The sequence below is a fragment of the Monodon monoceros genome, unplaced genomic scaffold (assembly GCF_005190385.1).
Source record: "Monodon monoceros isolate NGI ecotype Baffin Bay Population unplaced genomic scaffold, NGI_Narwhal_1 Super_Scaffold_8, whole genome shotgun sequence".
Lineage (NCBI taxonomy): Eukaryota > Metazoa > Chordata > Mammalia > Artiodactyla > Monodontidae > Monodon > Monodon monoceros.
In genome coordinates this window covers 53,716,473-53,740,505 of record NW_021703785.1, presented here as the reverse complement: position 1 = coordinate 53,740,505, position 24,033 = coordinate 53,716,473, and the positions used below count along the sequence as shown (strand labels likewise).

General features: G+C 39.8%; 2 protein-coding genes across 5 annotated transcripts in view; one reads left to right on the top strand and one right to left on the bottom strand.

The window, feature by feature from the left end:
* The window catches only part of GPALPP1 (GPALPP motifs containing 1), a 31,302-nt gene extending 13,050 nt beyond the window's left edge, over nt 1-18,252 (bottom strand). For all 3 annotated transcript variants that reach the window (XM_029210498.1, XM_029210497.1, XM_029210496.1), the window contains exons 1-6: nt 18,085-18,252; nt 10,484-10,616; nt 9,421-9,525; nt 6,719-6,824; nt 633-767; nt 26-190 (exon numbers count right to left, since the gene is read on the bottom strand). In XM_029210498.1, coding sequence (XP_029066331.1) covers nt 26-190; nt 633-767; nt 6,719-6,824; nt 9,421-9,525; nt 10,484-10,616; nt 18,085-18,172 — 732 coding nt within the window. In that variant the 5' untranslated portion in view covers nt 18,173-18,252. The remainder of the gene's footprint in view (nt 1-25; nt 191-632; nt 768-6,718; nt 6,825-9,420; nt 9,526-10,483; nt 10,617-18,084) is intronic.
* Nucleotides 18,253-18,379: 127 nt separating this feature from the next.
* The window catches only part of NUFIP1 (nuclear FMR1 interacting protein 1), a 43,666-nt gene continuing 38,012 nt past the window's right edge, over nt 18,380-24,033 (top strand). The window contains exons 1-5 of one of the 2 annotated variants that reach the window (XM_029210583.1): nt 18,380-18,803; nt 21,091-21,173; nt 22,327-22,425; nt 23,164-23,226; nt 23,885-23,961. In XM_029210583.1, coding sequence (XP_029066416.1) covers nt 18,392-18,803; nt 21,091-21,173; nt 22,327-22,425; nt 23,164-23,226; nt 23,885-23,961 — 734 coding nt within the window. In that variant the 5' untranslated portion in view covers nt 18,380-18,391. The remainder of the gene's footprint in view (nt 18,804-21,090; nt 21,174-22,326; nt 22,426-23,163; nt 23,227-23,884; nt 23,962-24,033) is intronic. The other variant, XM_029210584.1, reaches the window with a different exon arrangement.

Below are 24,033 nucleotides of genomic sequence, written 5' to 3'. Positions count from 1 at the left end.
TACAGGAACAAACAAACCCTCTTACCTTAGCTTTCCTTTCCCTGTCAGCTGGCATATCTGTCCAGACTGATCGATCTCCAGATTTGTCATCAGCTCTTCTCTTGAAAGTTCTAGGCCCAAGACCAAAGTTTTTCAGCTCCGGAGGAAGCTCAGTCATCCAAGAGTCTCTTATAACTGTTTTAGATGAATCCTTTAAGAGAAATAAAAAGTAAAATAAAAAAAAGTAGCCTTGGAAAATGTGTATATGTGTGCGTGTGTGCACACGTATGTGTGTATATGTGTAGAATACTGTATAAGTGACTATGTTTCTCAACTGAGGCTTGAAAGTTATTTAACAGACTTTAAGAGAAAGGATTTAATAGACTATTTTTTTTGGTCATATATGTTATGAATACTTTTATCTAATTTATTGTTCCTTTGACTTAATGTTATCTTTTGTCATACAGAAATTTTTAAGTAGGCAAAATTTCTACTCTTTTCCTTTTATAGCTTCTGAATTACCTAGAGCCTAAATTTTTATACACTTACATATGTACATATACATTTTTTTAATGTTCATTTTTAAAATTGAGATTTTTTAATATATTTGGTCAATTTCTCAGAGAAAAGTGTACTATGTATTTAAAACTTACATCATCTCCTTTAGTCAGTTTTTCTTTCATTCTCTGGGCCCTTTTTTCAAACTCTGTCGTAACACTAGAGTTAACTGGTCCTTTGGCAGGCATTGGCCCAATAATGTCCTCCTCTTCACTGCTACCTGTTTTCTTCTGAAATAAGAAAATGATCCTAAATTACTTAAAATTTAACTGTGACTGATAACCTAGAAACAGAACAAAAAGCAAACACTGTGTTGCTGGCTAATCACTGAGCACCTTTCCTGTGCCTTCCTCAAGAGCACCATACAAAAATGACAAATCCAGGGGCTGTGGACTGTCTCACCTCTTCCCTATGTCCACGGCAGAGCTCATTAACTCATCTCAGTCCTCTTCCTGATGGACATAGATGTGGCCTCACAATTTCTCTGTAATATTCCAGAGAATTATTAATGATTCATCAGAGATGACACAAGTTGAAACCATTTTCTTTCCTGGTACAGAAAGAGCTCTTTGGAATAAGATGCACACAAATAAGACATTCTTGGAAGCTGTATCAGCCTTCATGATTTAGTACAGTCCACTGAAACAGAAATGCTGTGCAAAGCCTTACAAAATACTGGCCCGAACGAGTTAATTTGGTTCCCAAAGTATTTCTCTCGTTACCCCAAAGACACAATAGTAATCCAATAATTGAATTCAAGTAGTTCTTAGTAAATCATTTTTTTAAGTTAATTTTCTTAAAGAACAGTGATTTTAATTTTTTTTTTTGGCTGTGTTGGGTCTTCAATGCTGTGTGTGGGCTTTCTCTAGTTGTAGCTAGTGGGGGCTACTCCTCGTTGCGGTGTGTGGGCTTCTCATGGAGGTGGATTCTCCTGTTGCAGAGCACGGGCTCTAGGCGTGTGGGCTTCAGTAGTTGCAGCACATGGGCTCAGTAGTTGCGGTGCACACGGGTTCTAGAATGCAGGCGCAGTAGTTGTGGCATATGGGCTTAGCTGCTCTGTGGCATGTGGGATCTTCCTGGACCAGGGCTCGAACCCATGTCCCCTGCATTGGCAGGCGGATTCTTAACCACTGAGCCACCAGGGAAGTCCCATTAGTAAATCATTTTATTAAAGGGTTTTCATGTAAGACTGTGTTAGATGCTATATGCACTTGGGTTTAAAACAGTCCTTGTCAGACACAAAAGACCCCTAATAGCCAAAGCAGTCTTGAGGGAAAAAAACGGAGCTGGAGGAATCAGACTCCCTGACTTCAGACTATACAAAAAAGCTACAGTAATCAAGACAATATGGTACTGGCACAGAAACAGAAACATAGAACAAGATAGAAAGCCCAGAGATAAACCCACGCACCTATGGTCAACTAATCTATGACAAAGGAGGCAAGGATATACAATGGAGAAAAGACAGCCTCTTCAATAAGTGCTGTTGGGAAAACTGGACAGCTACATGTAAAAGAATGAAATTAGAACACTCTCTAACACCATACACAAAAATAAACTCAAAATGGATTAGAGACCTAAATGAAAGACTGGACACTATAAAACTCATAGAGGAAAACACAGGAAGAACACTCTTTGATATAAATCACAGCAAGATCTTTTTTGAGCCACCTCCTAGAGTCATGGAAATAAAAAAAAAAAAAAACAAATGGGACCTAATGAAACTTCAAAGCTTTTGCGCAGCAAAGGAAACCATAAACAAGACGAAAAGACAACCCTCAGAATGGGGGAAAATATTTGCAAATGAATCAACGGACAAAGGATTAATCTCCAAAATATATAAACAGCTCATGCAGCTCATATTTAAAAAACAAACAACCCAATCCAAAAATGGGGAGAAGACCTAAATAGAAGAAGACCTAAATAGCCCCTTCTTTCTCCAAAGAAGACATACAGATGGCCAAGAAGCACACGAAAAGCTGCTCAGCATCACTAATTATTAGAGAAATGCAAATCAAAACTACAATGAGGGATCACCTCATACCAGTTAGAATGGGCATCATCAGAAAATCTACAAACAACAAATACTGGAGAGGGTGTGGAGAAAAGGGAACCCTCTTGCACTGTTGGTGGGAATGGAAATTGATACAGCCACTATGGAGAACAGTATAGAGGTTCCTTAAAAAACTAAAAATAGAATTACCATATGACCCAGCAATCCCACTACCAGGCATATACCCAGAGACAACCATAATTCAAAAAGACACATGCATCCCAATGTCCATTGCAGCACTATTTACAATAGCCAGGTCATGGAAGCAACCTAAATGCCCATCGACAGACGAATGGATAAAGAAGATGTGGTACATATATACAATGGAATATTACTCAGCCATAAAAAGGAACGAAATTGGGTCATTTGTAGAGACGTGGCTGGATCTAAAGACTGTCATACAGAGTGAAGTAAGTCAGAAAGAGAAAAACAAATACCATATGCTAACACATATATATGGAATCTTAAAAAAAAAAAAGGTTCTGAAGAACCTAGGGGCAGGACAGGAATAAAGACGGAGACGTAAAGAATGGACTTGAGGACACAGGGACGGGGAAGGGTAAGCTGGGACGAAGTGAGAGAGTGGCATGGACATATATATACTACCAACTGTAAAACAGATGGTGGGAAGCAGCCACATAGCACAGGGAGACGAGCTCGGTGCTTTGTGACCACCTAGAGGGGTGGGATAGGGAGGGTGGGAGGGAGACGCAAGAGGGAGGAGATATGGGGATATATGTATATGTATAGCTGATTCACTTTGTTAGACAGCAGAAACTAACACACCATTGTAAAGCAATTATACTCCAATAAAGGTGTTAAAAATACAAATAACTCAATTTCATTTCCTCACTACAAATAACTCAATTTCATTTCTTTTTATGGCTGAGTAATATTCCATTGTATATATGTGCCACACTCACTACAAATAACTCACTACACCTCACTACAAATAACTCAAATTCATTTCTTTTTATGGCTGAGTAATATTCCATTGTATATATGTGCCACATCTTCTTTATCCATTCATCTGTCGATGGACACGTAGGTTGCTTCCATGTCCTGGCTATTGTAAATAGAGCTGCAATGAACATTGTGGTACGCGACTCTTTCTGAATTATGGTTTTCTCAGGGTATATGCCCAGTAGTGGGATTGCTGGGTCATATGGTAGTTCTATTTTTAGTTTTTTAAGGAACCTCCATACTGTTCTCCATAATGGCTGTATCAATTTACATTCCCACCAGCAGTGCAAGAAGGGTTCCCTTTTCTCCACACCCTCTCCAGCATTTATTGTTTGTAGATTTTTTGATGATGGCCATTCTGACTGTTGTGAGGTAATACCTCTTTGCAGTTTTGATTTGCATTTCTCAAATGATTAGTGATGTTGAACATTCTTTCATGTGTTTGCTGGCAATCTGTATATCTTCTTTGGAGAAATGTCTATTTAGGTCTCCTGCTCATTTTTGGATTGGGTTGTTTGTTTTTTTGATACTGAGCTGCATGCATGAACTGCTTGTAAATTTTGGAGATTAATCCTTTGTCAGTTGCTTCATTTGCAAATATTTTCTCCCATTCTGAGGGTTGTCTTTTTGTCTTCTTTATGGTTTCCTTTGCTGTGCAAAAGCTTTGAAGTTTCATTAGGTCCCATTTGTTTATTTTTGTCTTCATTTCCATTCCTCTAAGAGGTGGGTCAAAAAGGATCTTGCTGTGATTTATATCATAGAGTGTTCTGCCTATGTTTTCCTCTAAGAATTTTATACTGTCTGGCCTTACATTTAGGTCTTTAACCCATTTTGAGTTTGTTTTTGCATATGGTGTTAGGGAGTGTTCTAATTTCATTCTTTTACATGTAGCTGTCCAGTTTTCCCAACAGCACTTATTGAAGAGGGTGTCTTTTCTCCACTGTATATCCTTGCCTCCTGTATCAGAAATAAGGTGACCATATGTGTGTGGGTTTATCTCTGGGTTTTCTCTCCTGTTCCATGATCTATGTCTGTTTTTGTGCCAGTACCATACTGTCTTGATTACTGTAGCTTTGTAGTATAGTCTGAAGTCTAGAGCCTGATTCCTCCAGCTCTGTTTTTCTTTCTCAAGATTGTCAAGCATATTATTTAATCTTTCTAGGCCTTGGTTTGTCTTTCAGACAGGGATTGTAACAGCTCCAACCAATAACTACTCTATTGCTAAGAGAAGCCTGTGTTTTGTTTTGTTCATTTTCTTTGGAACCATGTGCTTCTCAGGAAACTGGAACCTTCTCTAATTCCTGGGTAAAAATGCTGATAATTCTAAGCCAATCACTTTGGTCTCATTCCTCTTGGCCAACTGATTGGCTTGAGCATGGCATATGATTCAATTTTGGCCAAAGAAATGTGAGGAGAGGTCTACAGGACACCTGGAAAGGTTTTCCTCTCTCTAAAAAGGGGGCACAGGATAGGGACCCTATGTCTGGACACTGCCATCTGCATGTTAATCTCAGCACTTGGTCAGCCTAAGAGGAATTAACATAGTGTAAATGATAGAGAAGACATAAAAAACTGGGCCCTGGATGATCTCATTAGTCTGTTGAATTTACCAACCCTGGAATGACCCTTCCTCTAGACCTCTTCTTAGGTATGAAACACATTTTTCTTATTTGGGGAATACAGATTACAGACCACCCAGGAAATTATATAAACAACCAATTTGTTAACTAACAAGGTTAAGACTACATTTCATTGCGAGTTGGATTTTTTGTTATTAGCAGCTAAAAGCACTCTAGCTGATGGTAAGCAAGCCAACTTAAGTATCTAGGGGAAAACCATTTTGGAGAGACTTGGATAGCAAGTATCAAGGCTCAGGAGTAGGAGCCTGTCTGTCATATTTAAGGAGCAAGGAGCTCAGTGTGGTCAGATCAAAATTAGAGAGAAAATCAGGGAGCTAATGGAGGCCAGATTATAGAGGGCCCTGTAAGGACTTTGGCTTGAATGCAGACAGAGGAGGAGCAAATTGATGGTTTTGAGCGTCAATGACATGATCTGACTTTGTTTTATCTGGGCCACTCCAGCTGCTGTGTTGAGAAGAGGTAGTGGAGGAACAAAGGCTAAGACACGAAGACCAATGAAAGAGGTGAAATATGATGTTGACTGGGATCAGGGTAGCAGCAGAAGTGGCTGGATTCTGGACGTTTTTGAAGGTGGGAACAACAGAATTTGTTGTCAGACTGATTTCTCTAAGGGCCTGACACACTGTAGGTGTTTTATAAACATCTGCTGAAAGAATGAGTAAATGACATTGGAGTTCATGAGCTTAACCACTGCATTATATATTTCCTTTAGTAACAACTTCAGTGGAATTGCTGGATTCTCAGTGGAGATGCACAGGAGTATTTGAATTTATTACCATCTGTTCAGTCTGCTAATCTTCAGCATGAATTAATCACTGCAGATTAGCAGACTGAACAGGTGATATAAAATCCTAAGAACTGGGTTTGAGCTTTGACTTTTCATAAGTAGAAATTGTGATTTGGAGTTAAGTTACCCAATTTCTCTGGCTTTTATCATCTCTAAGATACAGATCATGATTATTTCATAAGGCTTTGGAGAAGCTGCAAATGCATATATGGGAAAAATGCATTACAAATTATAAAGTATTCTGCAAATCTCAGCTTTTGTTAAGGACTGGCCCTCTAAGAATATAGGCTTCCTCCTTGACTCCAAAATTACTTGTTCTTTCTTTTCAAAACATCATGTATCCACTAGTGCCCTTGTTATACAATGGTATGAGAGCTGGGTAGGAGAAAGTTAATTTCAATATTTTATAATAATTATTTCACTATTAAAAATTTTCTTAGCTTGTTCTCTTCTGGATCAAATCACAGTGATTCTTTAAACTTTGCATCATGTTCTAGTTTCTAGTACTTTAAAGCTTCCCTTCAAGGATGAGAAGCATGAATAGGTAACACCCTGTCACATGTAATTTGCCTTGTTATTTTTCTAACAGAATCTCAGGTCTATGACAGCTTTTGATTTCATCTACCTAGCTACAATCCTAAATTAGTTTGAATATGATTGAGTCAAATGATTGTAGTTATTCCCATGTAAAGTCTTGAGTTTCTTACATCTTATTCTTTAATAGAAAAAGTTCCAAACCTCAGAGTTGAAATACGATGATACTTGTCTTGGATCATCTCTGCCTTTGTCACTTTTCTGTGCAGATTTAAGAAAACCAGGTGGTAATGCAGGACCTATTATAGGCCTGAAAAATAAAATGTACCTTTATCATTCTCCCTGACTTTAAAAAGTCAGCTTTCAGAATAAAAGCTCACACAAATAATAAAAAGCCAGATAATAACAAATGTTGAAAATGAGAATCTTATTCAACATATTATTTTTACTCTATAACCTAGTATTTTTTCACCGAGTATCATAAAAATAAAAATCTAATTTTTGGTATTTTAACTTTCTATTTGTTAGTCAACGATTAGATGCTAAACCAGTAATTCTCAATCTTTGTGGCAATGGTGTATACCCACTTCCTAAAAGAACTATGTTAAATAAAAATAATAACTTAAAAAAAAAAAGTCCTTATTATGTGGACTTTTATGTGGACTAAAGCCTGTGAAGATCTTTTTCATTTTGTGCCTTGGCTTTCAGTTTTGATATTCACCATCCACTGAAAAATACCTTAGTGGCATTATATTTATAGTCAGAACTACTTAAGTATAAATTGGGTTCTAAGGACATACGTAGCAAGTGCATACAACAGATGTTAGTAATTTATGGTTATGTGTGCCGAGGCAGTATAAAAACCTAAACACCATTCTAACAATCCAATAATGATGTGGAAGCATATAAGAAGGAAAAAAGTTCATTTAAGACCTGTATATAAAGGAGAAGGTAGTATGCTAACCACATTTCAACCAGTGTACTGTTTCCTTCAAAAAACCCTGGTTGGTATAAGTCACTCCATTTTCTATCTGAGCAAAATAACACCCAAGGACAACATGAACTAGTAGGTGGCAGAGCTGGAGGTTGAACCCTGGTCTATCTGATGCCAAAGTTCATTTTCTTTCTAGCTGCCCTACTGCCACATTCTGAGGGAACAGACATCCATTCAAAAGAGAAAACTGCCTAAATTCTAGGACTTAAAAAGAAAAAGTCCTACTTTATGTATGGAAAAAACAAAAGAAGAACGATATTTTCTACTCTCTTTCATACTGTTAATTTTCTCCATTCTTTGTTTTTTTCCAGAGATGTCCCTGTGCAAGTGTTACCAACCAAGATGGCACTGATGCCCTAAGCTGAATTTTCCAGATTGCACTATGTTCAATTAGAGTCTTACAGACAGGTTTCCCGGTAGGACAAAAATAGTACTAGAGTCACAAGGTCTGGGGTCTGATCCTGGCCACTTAATTACCTCTTGCCTTGGTTCATAAAACTGCTATGAACCAAAACAATTTTGCAAATGAAAAATGCGGAAGTGTGGCATTGTTAGATCAAATTAGTTATCATTTATAAAGTATAAGGAAGTGCTGTATGGGTTTTTTTCTGAGTACAGTTTTTAGCAGATCTACAAATGCAATTACAGCTCAATTCTCTGGCTTCAGGGAATTTGTAAGGATAAAACCACTAACACATAAAATCTTAAAATATAGTAAAGGAACATAACCACGGCACATGCTGTGGACGTGTATGAGGTTTTGCCTCCAATATATGCTTCCACCTGTTTATTTCAAACATATATTTTACTATTGTCAAAATAGAAAGAAATCGCTATGTATCTAATAATCTATTTTCTTGAAAGGAATGTTATTTCCCAGCAGTCAGCAAATTTCCCATAAAAACCCAGACAGGAAATTTTAGGCTCTAAGGGCCACATTTGGTCTTTGTTGCATATTCATCTTTGTATTTTAATGACCCCCTAAAGATCATTCTTAGCTCGGGGCCATACAAAAACAGGCAGTGGACTGCCTATTCCTCTTATTTCTTCTTTCTTTTCTTCAATAAGCATCCCTTTACTTGCTGACGCCATTACAGAAACTGACTACATTCGCAACAAAAAGTGTTTTTTGAGTTGAAGTCAGAGGCAGTTACTCCCCAAAAGTTATATAAAAATTAGAAGCTGACAAGTGTGATTATAACTTCTGAATATAAAATGTACAACAGCCTTTTCTACTTGTTCTTGCATACTGGGATACAATGTTATGAATTATAAACAATATGGTGTGCAATTTCATATTCAGCAGTTAAATATTTTATAATTCCGGGAAGATAGGAATCAGTATTTACTATCTGTTTATTCTGTGCCAGGCACTATATAAGAATCACACATGTATATATATGCATATAAATATGAAATCTCAATCACCACGACAATTCTGTAAGGTACGTGTTGCTATCTTATTCCACAGATGACAAATTTGAGGTTCAGTGAAGTTAACTGTGTAACTTGGTACTTAGGGATTTGTCTATTCTTTCAATAAATAATTAAGAAGACGTCTGAATTAGAAGTCAAACACCAGGATTCCAGCCCCAGGTGTACCACTGACTATGTGTGCAACCTTACTTGTTTAAAAAAAAAATAGGGAAGAAGGGTCATGTTTCACCCAGCCTGCCACAGAACGCTCTTGTGAGTATCAAATAAGAGATGTGGAAGTTTTTTATGAATTATAAAAGTGTCATAAACGTGTAAATAATTATTTTCCTTATATAAATTTTAAAATTAGTTATTTTTACTTCAAATTTATTTCAAATGTTATATAAACACATAAGTTAAAAAACAATTTCAGACAACTCTTTAATGAATTAATGGACACTAGAAAAGACTGGCAGGAAGTAGTACACATTACCACCTTGGAGGAGAATCATCCTGCTTTTTAAATCCAGGAGGAAGGGCTGGTCCAAAAAACCCTTCATCACCATCATCATCATCGTCATCCTGATTTCTCCTCTGTTTTCTGAAAACACAGTAGTGTAATTTTATGCATGTATGTCAAAATTTTCTTCATAGAGAAATTTCCATTTTTAAAAGAACATTAACTTCAACTAGTTGTACAAACACTGAAACAATAAAATAATCTTGCCAAATAAGAAAAAAAATCTACCACAGATCTTATACTAATCTTTTCTTGAAATTCACTTATGGTCTAAAAATAGAGATTGGTTACTTCTTTACAGCAGTAATATATCAATTTTCTATATTTTCTGTGTTGTTTAAGAGTCCATTCAATGATGTTTCAAATACTCTACTTGCTAGATATTTTTGAGCAAAAAGTTTATGGCACTGGTTTTCAAATTCACCTAAGTAAAGGCTTTAAGTTGCTACTTCTGTCTCTTACTCATTAAAATGCTTTAAAAAAGACCTTGCTATCCAATAATAAACAAAGATTTGACTTCTTATTTACATCGACCTGTGGTGAGTAAGGCTAGGTCAGAGGGAATCATTCATTTACTTAAACAAAAAGCACATACTGCATACATAATTTTTTTTTAAAGCATATTCTTTTTTTTGGTTGTGCGGCTTGTGGGATCTTAGTTGCCCAACCAGGGATCGAACCTGTGCCCCCTGCATTGGAAGCACGGAGTCCTAAGCACTGGACCACCAGGGAGTTCCCTGCATACATAATTTTAAAAAGAAGATGTATGGTTTATTTAGAATATTTAATCACTTCAATAATACCTTAGGAAAATTCCTTTATATAAGACTTTTATTGAAATTCTAGATATCTCCAGAGCTATATACTACTAAAATAAATTTCTTTCTGAAAGGTAGTTCATGAGGAAATGCCATATGAAGTAATTTCTTCCTGTGCTATATAAATGCAGGTTATGATATCCCCTTACCAGCTCTCTGTTCTAGCCAGCGTACACCAGATTGGAAGATTGGTTTACCATTTAATGTAATAAGTGACTCACCTTGCAGTTGGACCAGTGTCATCTTCTTCAGATTCCTGATTTCCTTCTTCAGACAAAGAACTACTGTCCTCGTCGCTGTCTGATGACTTTGAACTACTGCTTTTATAATTAGGGGGCAGAGCTGGTCCTGCAACTAAAGAAGATGTCTTGTGTATGTCATAAGTAGCCACAACTGTTTCAATGAACTCCCTAGCTGACATTTCACACTTTCTTTTCTGAAATTCTTAGCACTGGCTGGCTATCATTTATTATGGACTTTAATCTCATTTGTTCCTGTTGTGTACAGTGGGCTTGTCTTTCCAACTCCAGGAAGGCAGAAATCATGTCTTACACAGTGTTAACTACGAGATTCACAAAAGCTTTAACACCCAAACTTATAAATATAGCAATAGAACATAAATTGCCTGACATCTTGCAATTTTTGCATTGGTTGCAATTTTGGTTGGTGCAACTGCCAAAATGGTTTCATAATTTTGTTTTTTCCTTATGGACAGCGTATGGTAGACAATATTTATATCACAGAGCTAACCAAACAACAAATTTGCCATTCCACAGTCTAACATGGTAAAAATCAAAATTATCCATTCTGGTTTCTGACTAAGAATCACCACTTAAAAATACCTTTACTGGTATTACCATACTTCTCAGTTAGCTTTCTGTTTGAGATGATTTTCCAAGCAGAAACAAAAGTAGAGGCACTCTAAATTCTCCTGCTTACTAGTAGAGATTCAGAGAAGAGAATGAGGTCACATTGGGATGCAGATGCCAAGGAAGAGGTAAGGGTGTTCTGTGTCCACTCACCATAGTGAACTGCTTTCACTTCATGACTTAGCGAAATTATAAATTATTGCATGATGTCATTGTATGATGTCACACAGACACAACTGTCTATGTCGATCCTCAGCAGTGATGCTAAAACTCTACTGACATAGTTCCCAAGCCTGGGTGTTTATCAGACTTGCCAAAATATTTTTAAAAAAGAGATTCCTGGGCCCTTGCCCCAGAGATTCTGACTTAGTTGGCCTGGAGTAGGGCCTGGAAATATGATTTTCCAAAGAGCTTCCCAGGTATGCTATTCCTTCAGTATTAATAACAACAAAAACTTAAAAGAGATTTACACACATTTCCCTATTTAATTCTGACAACAACCTTATTAGGAAAGCAGTATTACTTCTAGCTTACAGATGAGGAAACTGAGGCAGAGAGACAGTAACTTGCCCAATTTTACACAACTAAATAGTGGAGCTAGGATATGAACCTCTTAACCGTTATATTAAACAACATTCAACAAAGTCAACATCCATCCATTCAACAAATATTTATTGAGTAAGTACTTCTAGAGAAACAACTTAAAAAAGAAACAAATAAAAAAAGGTGACTGTGAATACGTGGGAGGGTAATTTTAAAGACAGAGGTCAGGGAAGGTTCCCCTGAGAAGACATTTGTAGGGAGACTTAAATGATGACAGTGGTCATGCAACAATCTGAGGGAAGAACATTCTAGATAGAGGAATCACTAGTGTGAAAGTCCTATGGAGAGAACAAGCTTGATGTGCTTGAGGGACAAAAAGGCCTGTGTGGCTAGAGCAAAGTAAGCAAAGTGACAAGACAAAACTGGATGGTTCAAAGGGGCCACACTATATGCTTTGGGGCCAGGCTCCAGCTGTGAATTCCAGCTCAGCCACTTCCTAGCTGTGTGATCTGGATATTATTTAACCTTCCTGTGTTAATCTCTTAATCTGTAAAGTGAGGTTAACAGTAGTTCCAATCTCATAGGGCTGTTGTGAAGAATACATATTATACCTGAAAAGCATATAACACTATATCTGGCATACAGCAGGCACTCCATAAATGTGAGCATAGGCTGTGGTAATTGAGTTTGGATTTTAGTTATAACAGGCAGTCACTGCAAGGTTTTGAGTCTGGAGAGATATAATCTGAATTAGCTTTTTTATTAAAACAAAAACGAAAACAAAAAACTCAGCTTGTGGTCAATAGGGAATCAGGAGTAGGGGAGATGAGTTAGAAAGCTGATATGAAATGGTTTGATTTGCAACTGCTTTGAAGAAGCAGGATTTGCTAATGGTGTGGATGTGAGAAGTGAGAGCCAAAAAGGAATTGAGGATGTCTTGGTTTCTGGCCTGATTAGCTAGCCAGGAGGATGGTAATGCTATTCTCTAATATGGAGAAGACTAGGAGGGAAGCATGTTTGGGGGAAGAGCTAAGAGCTTGTTTTTCACACCTTCAGTTTAACATGCCCATTAGAAATTTCAGTGGTATGATCAGTGGTACTTGGGTATATTAATATAAAACTCAGGGGAGAAAGCAGGCTCAGTGTTGGAACCACTGGTCTATTTCTGAAATTTTTTCCCTATTGCTCCTTGTTGTATTACCATAGAACAAATACTCAATACACAACAAATTGACTTCAAAAATCCGAACTTTGACCTTAAAAAACTGGATGCATTTTTCTACATTCTCCCATGTATCATTAAATAAAGGAAGGAATTATAGAAAATAAATGCTAAACTGGGGCTTCCCTGGTGGCGCAGTGGTTAAGAATCTGCCTGCCAATGTAGGGGACACGGGTTCGAGTCCTGGTCCGGGAAGATCCCACATGCCGCGGAGCAACTAAGCCCATGTGCCACAACTACTGAACCTGCGCTCTAGAGCCCGTGCGTCACAACTGCTGAGCCTGTGCTCTGGAGCCCACATGCCTAGAGCCCGTGCTCCTCAACAAGAGAGGCCACAGCAATGAGAGGCCTGCGCACCGCAGTGAAGAGCAGCCCCCGCTCGCCGCACTAGAGAAAGCCCACGCCCAGCGACGAAGACCCGAAGCAGACAAAAATAAATAAATTTATATATTTTTAAAAAAGCTAAACTGGTAATACGGCATGCCTAGAAAAGAACAATCAATGAGCAAAAAGAGGAAAACAATAAGAATTAAAAGATAAAATTCATATCTCCAACTGCTGTTTAAGACTGAAGAACAGTTATGTCTTCGTTTGTAAATGTTCCCCAACTATAAGTGGAGATTATACCTGACTTCTGACCGTAATGAATAACGCCTTTACTGATTTCTGGTTTATCTTTGTATGTACTACTAATTCCTAGAGAAAGCACCTTTTAGAATATAGCAAGGGAGCATACAACCTTCCATAAATATCCCTTTCTTCAAAATTCTAGGTGGTTATAGTTTAACATGAAAGAGCCTAGGGGATTACATTTCACTCTTGGCTCTCTCCATCTTCCTCTTGCTCCTAAGTATTAAAGAGAGAAGTATTTTTTCCTTTTTAGCTCCTTTCTTTTCTTTTTTTTTTTGCCGCGTTGGTGTCTTTGTTGCTGCGCGCGGGCTTTTCTCTAGTTGTGGCGAGCGGGGGCTACTCCTCGTTGCAGTGGCTTCTCTTGTTGCGGAGTACGGGCTCTAGGCATGCAGGCTTAAGCAGTTGTGGCACGTGGGCTCAGCAGTTGTGGCTCACGGGCTCTAGAGCGCAGGCTCAGTCATTGTGGCACACGGGCTTAGTTGCTCTGCGGCACGTGGGATCTTCCCGGACCAGGGCTTGAACCCGTGTCCCCTGCATTGGCAGGCGGACCCTCAACCACTGCACCAACAGGGAAGCCCCCTAGCTTCACTTTTTTTTTTATAGGTATCACTCTTCAGAACTATATAAAATGTCTCAAAAAATTGTTTTAGGCATTTATAACGAACTATTCCATCTCTCTCCTAAAGCAGTGATGCGCATCATTAAGGTAGCTCTTCTACTGCAATGGTAATTTTACAAGTAGATTACAACTTCCATGAAAATAGAGATTATGTCATATATTCCATTATATTTCCCTTGTAATATCTATCACACAGAATTATGCATACAAAAAGAAGTACTAAGTATAAAGCACATTAAATCTCATTATAGATCAGCAATTGATTATAATAGGAAACACTGACTCTGAACCCCAATTAAACAAAACGTTATTCCCTCCAAAGCAGCTCCATTCTTCTCATTAGTAGACTTAAACTGCAAAAAAATTATACTGTTATGTTATATTTTGAATTTCAACAATAAAGATTTGCGGAAATTTGTTTTGCTCTCTTGTTATATACATATTTTTATAATAATCTTGATTTTGCCTGTTGACTGGCAAAGTCTAAAATATTTACTATCTGGTTGAGGAAAAGCCTGCTGATCCTGTGACAGGATTAAGTCATGGAAATGTCAATAAGGAGCATCCAACTGTCTTTTTTTGTGTGTGTGTGTGTGGTATATGGGCCTCTCACTGTTGTGGCCTCTCCTGTTGCAGAGCACAGGCTCCAGACGCGCAGGCTCAGCGGCCATGGCTCACGGGCCCAGCTGCTCCGTGGCATGTGGGATCTTCCCGGACGGGGGCACGAACCCGTGTTCGCTGCATCGGCAGGCGGACTCTCAACCACTGCGCCACCAGGGAAGCCCCAACTGTCTTTTGATGGGAGTAGGTAGTGACGTCAGTGGCACAGTGGTTAAGAATCTGCCTGCCGATGCAGGGGACAAGGGTTCGAGCCTTGGTCCTGGAAGATCCCACATGCCGTGGAGCAACTAAGCCCGTGCGCCACAACTGCTGAGCCTGTGCTCTAGAGCCTGTGCGCCACAACTACTGAGCCTGTGCTCTAGAGCCCGTGTGCCGCAAATACTAAACCCGTGTGCCACAACTACTGAAACCCGTGCGCCTAGAGACCATGCTCCGCAACAAGAGAAGTCACTGCAATGAGAAGCCTGCGCACCGCAACGAAGAGTAGCCCCCCCGGCTCAGCAACGAGGACCCAACACAGCCAAAAATAAATAAATAAATAAATTAAAAACAAACAAACAAACGTGATGGTTGGGCTGAGGCTAAAAGATGAGATTGAGTTAGCTGGGCAAAGGGAGTGTGGATTGGAGGAAGAGTGGTCCAGACAGAGGGAAAAGCATCTGCAAAGAATTGAAAGCCTAAGGGCCTGGCACATCTAGAAATGTGTTCAGAGTGGCTGGAACCAAGAGAAGAGAGAAGGAGGGATCACCAGGGGGAAATGCGGCTGTGAGGTCAAACGAGGTCAGGACTGAAAAGGGTGCCTTGAATTTAGCAAAAAGGTGCTGAGACGATTGGTGGGTGGTCTTCATTTATTTCCACAGTGAAATTGGTGAGTGGTCTCCGTGGATTGGCAAGAACAGAAGCCAGAATGCAGTGGGTTAAGGAGAAAATGGGGAGGATCCAGAGTTGGTCAGAGAGAAAGAAGAGTAGCTACTGGGGGATGTGGAGTAGTCTTCATGAAGATGGGAACGATTTGAATGTTCTGGTTAAATGCTAAGGGCAAGGAGCGCCCAGGACTAGTGAGGGAAGGGGTTCCGAGTAAAAATGGAAGGATTAGCCTTGGAAGGAGGTAGTTCCCCTCTTGCATTATAATCAAAGGGAAGACGAAAGAGTTGGGCAGAGGTTTGGGAAAGTTTTTAGGTACTGTGCCAGAAAAGTGAGGAAGTTCTCTTAAGATGGCATCTACTTTTTCTGTGAAGTAGATGGAGAGAGAGTGTAAAGAAGAAAGAGAAGGTTTTAAAAAGCCATGGTTGATCATGGGGGAGGAGACCTGCGTGGGGAAACGTCTGAGGATGGCTGCGCGGAACTGTGGACCCAGCCAGGGAGAAGACTATAGTTTTTAGCAGCATTAGCCTGTGGAGGGGTGAGGTCTCTTCTAGCAGCACTTGGAAGCCTGGGTGTGGGCTCATCAGGGGTGAACGACTGGACTGATCCAGGGCTGAGTTTTTGCTAGATGGGTTTAACAGAATACTAAATGGGATAAGGCAGCTGAAAACACTGGCAAGAGAAGGCATGAATGGACGGACCATGGAGGCTAAGTTGAGCAGGGACAGAAGTAATTAAAGGAAATTTAAGGCCAAAACAGACTGAGGCAGAGATCACATGGCTCAATGAGACTAAAAACAAAAATAAAAAATAAAAAAAAATGTAATGAGAGTAACTGAGTAAGAATGATGGATGAATAAGGGGTTCTGGCTGAGAATAAGATCTGAATTTAAATTTTCAGAGATGGGGGAATTCTCTGGCGGTCCAGTGGTTAGGACTCCATGAGCTCACTGCCAAGGGCCCGGGTTCAATCCCTGGTCAGGGGACTAAGATCCTATAAGCTGCACAGTACGCCCCCCCCCCAAAAAAAAAAAAAGTTTTCAGAGGTGGAATAGGATCCAGTGTGTGACTGCAAATGTGGCTGGGATGAGTGGTGTGAAGGTTGCCGCAGATGAGGAGAATAAAGTCAGAGTCAAAAGAGCCCAGGCTCCACTCAGCTTACACAAAGCAGTGTCTGGAGTATGCAGACTGGTCTTGAGAAAACATCTGCACCCCCGAGTTTTTAACATGATCTCAGGGGACATTTCCCAGCACTCAATTTTCCAGAGTATTCAAATAAAATTAAATTGGTCCATCTCAGGCCTGTGTGCTAAATAAAAAGTTTGGTTAACCCCACTTTTCTTCAACCTTAGTTGAATGGAACCTTCCTTGCTAAAATAAAAGCCTAACTTTTTAACAGCTATAGCAGAAACAAGACCTGGAAAGAAACCTCTAGGTGGAAACACGGCCTCTGGGTAGTCAAAGAATGCAAATTAGATTCGGAAATGGAAGAGTTATTCTTCCAGCTTTGCTCTTTGCCAACTTCAGTCAGTCCCAGGCTACAAATTAGTACAAACGTGAAAGGAGATGGATACTCATCACGGAGGAGTCTGAGAAGCATTTATTTGGCAAATACGAGGTGCCTGCTATGTGTTAAGGCTAGAAGACTATAGTGCAATGGTGGAGACAGATATGTCAGCAAGTTATTTGAAAACAGTGTATTAAATATGTGACGTAAATAAGTAGGCAAAAAACCCGTGGGTAAAGAGGAGGGCGTGACAATGCTTGGGAGAGTGTGGAAAGCCTTCCACACTGAGGTGACACTGAAGTTAGGGCTTGAAGGATGAGGTGGGAGTTTGTCAGGTACGTCAAGAAGAGCAGGGCGAGGGCCAAAGAAGCCTAGAGAATTGAAGAACTGCGCAGAAACTCGGATTGGTTTGAGCTCTGAGCCGTGTGTGTCAGGACAGGACGAGAGGCTAGGAAGGCAGGTCGGGGGCTAGGGCGCAGAGCATCTTCTGCAAGAGCCAAGGGCATTCGTTGCACGTTAGAAGGCAAGAAGGCACAGAGGTTCGGAGTACGGGCTTCGCTCTAAGTCGGGCTCCACCACTTAACTAACTGTATGGTATGCGCAACAGCCTGGGCCTCAGTGTCCCCATTTGCAACACGAAATAATAATCTTTACCTTATACAGTGGCCAAGAGTATTAAATCACTGAATGTGCATTGATCGTTTAGCACAGCGTCCAGCCCATCGAGAACTAAATGCGAATACTTCTTGGTGATAATGATTACCAGGCCAAAGCTCGTTTCTACAGCCCCCACGGCCACGCTTGGGAAGGAAAGTTAGCTCGGGTGGGGCCGCGCCCACTCGCCACTCCTCCGCCCTCCCGGGCCTCGGGACCAGTACTCTGAGAACTGGGCCGGGCCAGAGACGGGGTGGGAGGGCCTGGCGGGCAGGGGACATGCCGCCGCTTACCGGGGCTGGGGTCCCGCTCCTCGTCCTCCGCTGACCCGCTGGCCTTGAAGCCGGGCGGCAGTGCCGGCCCGATAAGATCCCTCGCCATCCGCGGTGGCAGACACTGGTCCCGCACACAGGTGTATCCACGCAGAGTCAAATCCCCGTGAGGTAGCCCGCCATACGCAGAAAATGAGGGAAGCTTTTCCGGCCCCTACCAATGACGTAGCAGCCTGTGATTGGCTGACCTGTCTCATTAGCGATAACGGAAGTGACGCCTAAGGCTTGCTCCACATTCGCACGCTGGCTTCCCTACTAGGTGGATGGCATGGGTGAGCAGGCAAGTGATTGCGTGACTCGCACGGGGTGGTTTTCAGCTCCCGAGGTGACCCCCTCTTTGGAGCCTCTGAGGGACGGTGCCTCGCTGCCGGACAACTGGATGTTCTGGGCGATGCTGCCGGCGCCGCCACCACCGCCTTCGTCGCTTCCCGCAGGAGGGTCCGAACCTTCCTCAGACGCGCAGCCCCCCGCGGAGGCCCAGAGCCTCCCCGAGGCGCCTCCCCCCTTTGACGCCCAGATTCTTCCCGGGGCACAGCCCCCTTTCGACGCCCAGTCCCCCCTTGATTCTCAGCGTCAACTCAATGGCCAGCCTTCCTGGAATTTCCAGGCTTCAACATCATGGTACTGGACACAGTCTCCTGGTGTTTTTCCTTGGCATCGGCAGCCCCACAACACTCCGTGTAGGTTGTTACTCCTCTCTGTACCACCCCTTACCTTTCCTTTTCCCTTCTTCCCTCTCGTTTTCCACCCTTGTTGCTCTCTCCCCTTCTGATACTGCCTTGCACTCTTGGAGTCTGGTCATTAATGTCTCACAGTTCGTTCCAGTTATGTTTTTCCTGCCTGTTCATTCAGTTTAACAATTATTTATTGAATTCCAACTATGAACCAGGAAGGGGAGATATAGCAGTGAACAAAACATACAAATATCCTTATTTTGAGCTTAAATCTCCTGGTGTAGGAAGACAGACAATAAACAAAAGAAAGCAGTGTGTATTAGAAGGCAGTGAGTGCTATGGAGAGAGAGCAGAGTGACAGGCAGTGCAGTTTTAAATGTCAGTGTCAGTCGTACGTAAGGTGACATGGGAGCAAAGACTTCAGGGAGGTGAGGGATCAGAGCAGAGCATGTATCTGGGGGATAGCGGTACAGGCAGAGGGACCTGCAAGTGCAAAGACCTGGAGGCAGAAGCTATAGATCAGAATGGAACCCAGTGAGGCAAGAAAGGACTGAGCCTGGGGTGGAGTCATAGGCAATAGAGGAAGAGGGCCTTGTAGATCGTGGGACTTCTACTGTTATGATATGTTTAGTTCAGGGGAGTGGCATGCTTTGATTTATGTTTTCAAAGGGTTAATATGGCTACTGATTGGAAATGACGGAAAGGGAGATGAGTTAAGAAGGTATTGCAGTTAACCTGGTGAGAGATACTGGGGACTTGGACCAAGGTGGAGCTCAGGAGGTGATGAGAAGTAGTTGGATTCTAGATATATCTTGAAGGTAGGGTAGGGTCAGCATAATTTGTTGAGGAATTGGATGTGGGATGGGATGTAAAGAGGAGACGAGAATAACTTAAAGTTTTTTGCCAAGCAAGTGGAAGGATGAGGGAGTAGATTTAGAAAGGAGACCAGGAGTTGAGTTTGGAATATGATTTGTGTCAAGTAGAGATACTGAACTGGCTGTTAGCTATTAGTTTGTACTTTCAGGGGAGGTTTGTGGCTAGAGCTGTAAATCGGGGTGTCATTAGCATAGAGATCATATTTAAAGCCATGCAATTGTTCGCTTAGAACAATTCAATTTACATTAAGTTGAATCCAAATCAGTGTTTACTGTATGCCTAATGCTGGGGATATGAATGTGCCTAAGACAGTCCCAAGCGAGGTGAGATGCGTTCATAAATATAAATCACAATGCAGTGTGACTGGTGATAGAGGCATATAAAAGGAGATTTCAGAGTATGGAGAAAGTTGGGGAAAACTTTTGGAAGAAGTGTATTGGGAGATGTTTAATATTCTGGAAGAGATGCTTTTTAGGTGGAAGCAAAGAGGTGTCAGTGCAAGGTGAGTTCTGAAGGTTGCAGTGTTCTCGTGTGACTGAAGCATAGTATGTGGAAGGTACAGGGAAGAGCAGGGTGAAAAAATAAAGTGGGATCTCATCGAAGGACTCTTCGATGAGTCCTGAGTAGCTACTTGCTTCCAGGGTCTTGAGCAGGGTTGTGATGACTGGAGGATTATTTTTGTGGTGTCAGTGTGCAGGGTCTGTTGGAAGAGAGGACTTAGGAACTGGAAGCCAGTCTGGAAGGCTGTCACAGTGATCTGGGTGAAAGATCGAGGTTTCAGAGTTGGGTCATGGCAATAAGAAAAGAAAAATATTTGAGAAGAAATGTATTTCACAAGGGTCTGTTTTCCTGATGTAAAATTGATGCTGAAAGAGCTCCATTCGGCTCCAGCACCGTTTACATTTCTTTTTTCTTTTTGAAAATATTTTTATTTATTTATTTATTTGGCTGCGCTGGGCCTTAGTTGCGGCACATGGGATCTTCATTGCGGCCTGTGGGATCTTTAGTTGCAGCATGTGGGCTCTTAGTTGCAGCACGTGGGATCTAGTTCCCTGACCAGGGATTGAACCCAGGCCCCCTGCATTGGGAGCACAGAGTCAACTACTAGACCACCAGGGAAGTCCCCGGTTTACATTTCTAATGTTTGAAATAACTACAAGGAATTTTACCAGGTTAGCTTGTCCATTCCTTTACTTAGAGGAAAAAGCATCTATGGACATGTAATCTTACCAATATGTATTAATTTGAAAAATGTTTATTTGGTAAACTAGTCTTAATCTTTGTTAATTTGTTTGAATTACTGTTCTGCCTAGAAGTAGTTTACCACTGTTTTTCTCAAGTATTTATGACATTCTGTAGCAAAATTTTAAATAATTGTATAGTTGCAAACATTTCTGGATCTCATTTTGTTTTTCAGTTAAACATTCTTATCTTCCACGAAAACATGATGCAAAGGTCAATGACTTCAACATGTCTCCCAGGAGAAAACAGAAAAAAAGGGTATTTTTTAAGATGTTCTTGAATGTGACACTTTGGTCCCTATGTCACTGTTTCATATCTTGTGTTTCAATCATAACTGTCTCAGTGTTTTGCATTCATTATTGACACAGCAGAGCCTTGCATAAAAGGATCTTTAAGGGTCTTGGCTGTAAGTAAAAACTTCAAGCAAAATCTTTTTGAGAAATAAGTGGAGAAATTGTAGAAAAAGAAAACATTTAATCCATTTCAGTATAGTATCAGGAGTAAATATAATGGGGGATTATGATTACAGATAAATGTAAATGTTATTAAACTTCAATGAAGTAAACAAAAGTATAATATATATGTTATACATAATATATATTATATATTTAATTTATTTATTTTACTAGCATATTGGGAGGAGAAGGATGAAATTAAAAGTTTTTGTTTTTTTTAATGAGGAACAGCCCTTCATTATGTTCAGAAACTGAGTCTTAAAATAGGCTTTTTTTATTCTGATGTAGCTTATAATCTGGTCTTTCAACTTTTAAGATGTGTAAATAATTTTATTAGTTTAGAATAAATTGAGTAAATCTACAGCATGAGATTAGTACCCTTCATTTTGGCATCAAAACTATGTAACTAATATTAACAAAATATTGTGAAAGTATGTTTATTAACATAATCTCAACATTGAACAATTGGGGCCCTATATAGCCTATCATTGTAATAATCATTTTTATTTTATGTTTAAACATAAAAATAGTAAATTGGGAATTTAAAAAAACTAATATTTACCTAAATAGTTCTTTTTTTTTTCATTCTGTAGTTAAAATATACACACACGCACGCACGCACTTGTTTTTCCTAAAAGAAGAAATACTGTTTTTACCCTGAATATTTATTTTTAGGTCATTTTGACATATGCTCTATTAAGTTTTTATTAGATTACCAATTTTAAATCTACTCACAATTTATATTAGCTTTACTCAGATTTAAAATTTTTTAACAAGCCTGGCTTTTCCTAATGTATTTGTTAAAAATAAGAACAGAATCATCCCTTCATTAAAAATGTATTCAGAAGTTTTTGCCACCTGTAAGGGTTGTGTGAAAAATCAAAATATGTACTGTACTTTTACTGATAATTAGAGTTCTCACCAGTAGCCTAATGCCTCTTCATTTTTGTTTGCAGAAAAGAAAGGAACCAGTTTTTCACTATTTTTGTGATACCTGTGATCGTGGTTTTAAAAATCAAGAGAAGTATGATAAACACATGTCCGAACATATGAAAGTAGGTTTTCTTAGTTGTCCTGATATTTATTTAGCAAAATGGGTGTATTTGGTAGAAATTCTGAGCTTCCTTCCCTTAAAAGTTTATAGTTTCCATAGAAATGTTGTTAGATGACTTGCCAAATTGGGACAGTGACTCTGGGATTTGCAGTTTGAGGGTGGGAAGCCCACTGCTTCAGGAAGTGTGAGATGACAGTAAAAGAGAAGGGAGGTCTGGCAGCTGTTTGTATGTATGCGCCTCGTCTGCTCTGTGAGAGGCTGGGCCTCTCCTCCGGTTGCTCCGTGCGCCTTTGTGAGTTCTTTCTCCTTTAAGGCTGCCCTTGACTAACCACACAGTGTAATTTGCCTTGGCCCAGCACTGTCTACGGATGGTTTACACCTTATTAAGTACTTTTAACCAGGATATTTGAGAAGTAAAAAAGTTAAAAAGAAAGTTCTTAGTTTGGAAAGGTTCTCTTTCAGTTTGTAGGCGTGCCCCTTAACTTTAGGAATTAAGAACATTTTACAACCTTGCTGATGTCGTGCATTCACTCAAGTGGAGAAGTAAATGATATGCATTACTGTACTATATACTTAGAGAGTGCAACTCTGTTTGGAGTGATTTTTGTTTTAGGTATTCAGTGATAACACCACATAGATGGGATACTATGTAATATGACCAGAATATGTCTGTATATATAGTAGTAAGGTAAATTTTTTATGGAAAACATTGAGTAGCCTTTCTTAAAAATTCTTACAGTGCCCTGAGGTAGATTGCTCTTTTAGTGCACATGAGAAGATTGTCCAGTTCCATTGGAGAAATGTAAGTTCTTTTTTTGTTTGTTTGTTACATGCTCTTTTTATTTCATTGATTTATTATCTTCATAGCTCTCTATGTACATAGCCTACTAATGAGTAACATTCACAGAACACTGTACACAGAACACTGTAAGGCATTTTTACATCTACTATTCAATTTTATCCTTGTAAGCCACTGTGTAAAGTAAATAAATCTTGGCCCTATTTAACAGATTGGTAAAATGATTTGCCCAGGGTCTCAGAACTGACCCCTGCACTTGAATTTCATGATGGCAAATTCTGTTTTACTATACCATGCTGTTTCAAATGGTTTTGTATATTCATTATTTCTCTAGCTAACTTTCTTAACTTTGGTTGGCAGGTAATTCATTTGGGTATTTAATATCAATCAAGTATTCGGTGACATTTACTTTGTAACCAAAATGATATTATGACTTTTTTCTTATCAGTAGTACTAATCTAAAGACAAGAGAAAATTTCTTTCTCCTTTAAAGGAAAAGTCATAATAAGGATAGATAAAGCTTGCTTACTTAGTTTTAAAATTGTCTCTGCTAGTAAATTTACTTTTGGGTACACAGTCTCCATTATCCCCCATAATACTTGAGATTTAGTCAAAAGCATACAATACGCTTCTTGATATTCAGCAGACATTTTCCCCTTAGACGCATGCTCCTGGTATGAAGAAAATCAAGTTAGACACTCCAGAGGAGATTGCAAGATGGAGGGAAGAAAGAAGAAAGTGAGTAAAGAGTTAAGAACTAGTGAAACAATTTTCTTTTACTGTGGCAAGGCTGAGGACTTGAAAATAATG